General features: G+C 50.4%; 1 protein-coding gene across 2 annotated transcripts in view; it reads right to left on the bottom strand.

Moving 5' to 3' along the window:
• The window catches only part of Efemp2 (EGF containing fibulin-like extracellular matrix protein 2), a 7,516-nt gene extending 6,764 nt beyond the window's left edge, over positions 1-752 (bottom strand). The window contains exon 1 of one of the 2 annotated variants that reach the window (XM_005384452.2): positions 686-752. In XM_005384452.2, coding sequence (XP_005384509.1) covers positions 686-696 — 11 coding nt within the window. In that variant the 5' untranslated portion in view covers positions 697-752. Of the gene's footprint in view, positions 1-451; positions 471-685 lie in introns of those variants that run through there. The other variant, XM_013513845.1, reaches the window with a different exon arrangement.
• Between the last annotated feature and the right edge of the window lie 1,671 nt (positions 753-2,423).

The raw sequence follows: 2,423 nt of genomic DNA, 5'->3' as shown, positions 1-2,423 counted from the left end.
CGGCCGCTGGCCCCCACCCGGTCCCCCGCGGCGCCTCCAGGAGCCGCCTCCGGGAGCCGGGCCAGGGGCCCCCTGTGCGGGGTCCTGGGGTCATCGACCTGATGCCAGACCCCCAGAGTTACCTGGGGGCCCCAGACCCCAAGGGAAAATGTTATCCTGCGCACCTAGACTCTACCTAATCTGCACCCCGGAATCCCATCCTGTTCACCCACACCTTAATCCCGTGAAGCACCCTAGACTCGGCGCCTCCCCGAGGATACTGGGCATCTACAGCCCCTCCTAAGCCTGGGGCTCCAAATCTTTGCTCTGCTCCCTCCAGAATTTTACTCTGTGCTCCCAGACTGCCCCTCCACATGGTCCCAAAACTTCATCCAGGGCCTCCCGACCCTCGCCCAGACACAAGACGCCGCTGGTCACAGAAGTGTCCAACTTTCTCCCCTCTCCGCTCCACCTCAGGGCTGCCTCCAGCCCGGGATCCCCCCGCTTCCGCGCGGCTTCCCCCAAGCCCTCCATCCGCACAGCTACTGCAGTCTGGGGGCGTGGGCAGCTGTTCTCTCTTGGCCCCAAATGAATGGAAGCCCCTGAGAAAGGGGGCAAGTGTGAACTCGGGAGCACAGGACGCAGGCTCCAGGACCAGACCTTTCCCAACCCTCCTCTCACCCAGGACCCCTACCCGGTCCCTCACCTCCACCCCATTCGACCCCGAGCACTCTTGGGGGCGGAGTCTGGCCCCCAGGAAGGGGCGGGGCATCGCTTTGCCCACGTCTCAGGGCGGGGCCGGACGGGAAAAGGCCGCGTGTTCAGGGATCCCCAGCATTGGGCCAGACTGCTAGCGGGAATAACCTGGCCCTCTCTTCTCTTTCCCATCCCTTCTTTTCCCAACAGTGGTCCCCACCGTGGCCCCGGGAAAGCAGTGTACAGAGAAGGGGACCTGCAGGTGGGTCCCAAGGTGAGCCCTTGAGGTTCTGGGAGAGCTGCTGAGCTGAGCTTCTCCTCTTACCTGCCCCTCAACCTAGTCTTTCCCAGACGCTGGACAAGGATGTTAAAAAAATATAGTTTTTAGCTGGGCATGGTGGTAATCCCAGTATTTAGGAGGCTGAGGCAGGAGGATCCCTGTGAATTGAAGGCCAGCCTGAACTACATAACGAGACCCTGTTTAAAAAAGCAAAACAAAATAAACAAACCTCACTGAATATATGCTAGATAGCCAGAATATACGCTAGATAGCCAGAATATACGCTAGATAGCCTCATGCCAAGAGAAGATTAGAAGATTAAAACAGTAGTCAGTGGTTGTCCTTCTTGGCAATGATCTAAAAAAATTTTTTTTGAATTGGGAATCGAACTCAGGACCTCACGCTTGCCACCGGCCCCCCTTTAATCTAAAATGATTTTGTTATTGTTGTTTGTTTGGTATTAGGAATTAACCTCCTGTTTGCTAGGCAGGTGCTGTGTGGCTGAGCTATATCCCCAGCCCAATCTAAAATGATTTAGATGTATAAGCTTCCTGGAGCTGCTATTACAGATTTCATGTTTTAAAACAACAGAAATTTATTCTCTTACAATTGTGGAAGCCGGAAATCCAAAATAATATCACTGGACTAAAGCCATGGTGTCAGCAGAATCATGCTCCCTCTGGAGGTTCTGGGGGAGAATTGTTCCTCCCTCTTCCCCCCTCTAGTGGCTGTCACATGCTTTGGCTTGTGGCCACATCACTACTCTTCAAAGACGTCGTCTTGCTCTGTCTGCTCCATCTTCTACTCTATATGAGTCAACTTTCCTTTTGCTCTCTCTTAGAAGAACGGATGTGATTGCATTCAGAACTAGATAATCCAGGGTGATCGTTCCACCACTTAGTCACATCTTCAGAAACTTCCCATTTGAGGTAACATTTGAAAATTCAGGGGATAGGGATGTGACCCAATGTTTGGGGACTAGTCTTTAACCTACCACATGGATTATAATATCCTCAGCATTTCTAAGCCCCCTTATCAGCCATTATGTATTTTTCATCTGTGTATTTTTCTTGAACATGTTTCATCTTTCCAACTTGTGCTACTGCTCAGGATAAATAATGATGTGTTTTATGTTTTACCTATTTAATCAACACAGGCAACTACCAAGCTACAATGTAATTTTTTTGGTGCTGGGAATCAAAGTCAGGACCTTGTGCTTACCAGGCAGGCACTGTGCCACTGAGTTATATTCCTGGCCCTCATACAATGTAATTTAACAAGTGATTAAAAAAAAATGTTACATGACTCAGCAAGTTCACTCCAGGGTATATTGAAAACACAAATACACACACAAACACACACACACACACACACCCCTATAAGAAGAACTGGGATTAGCTCAGCAGCACAGTGCCTGCCTGGTAAGCATGAGGTCATGAGTTCAATTCCTGGTACAAAAAAAAAAAAC

Source organism: Chinchilla lanigera, unplaced genomic scaffold (genome assembly GCF_000276665.1).
Source record: "Chinchilla lanigera isolate Chin_1 unplaced genomic scaffold, ChiLan1.0 scaffold00021, whole genome shotgun sequence".
In the NCBI taxonomy this organism is placed as follows: Eukaryota; Metazoa; Chordata; class Mammalia; order Rodentia; family Chinchillidae; genus Chinchilla; species Chinchilla lanigera.
This window is presented reverse-complemented; position numbering and strand designations above follow the sequence as displayed.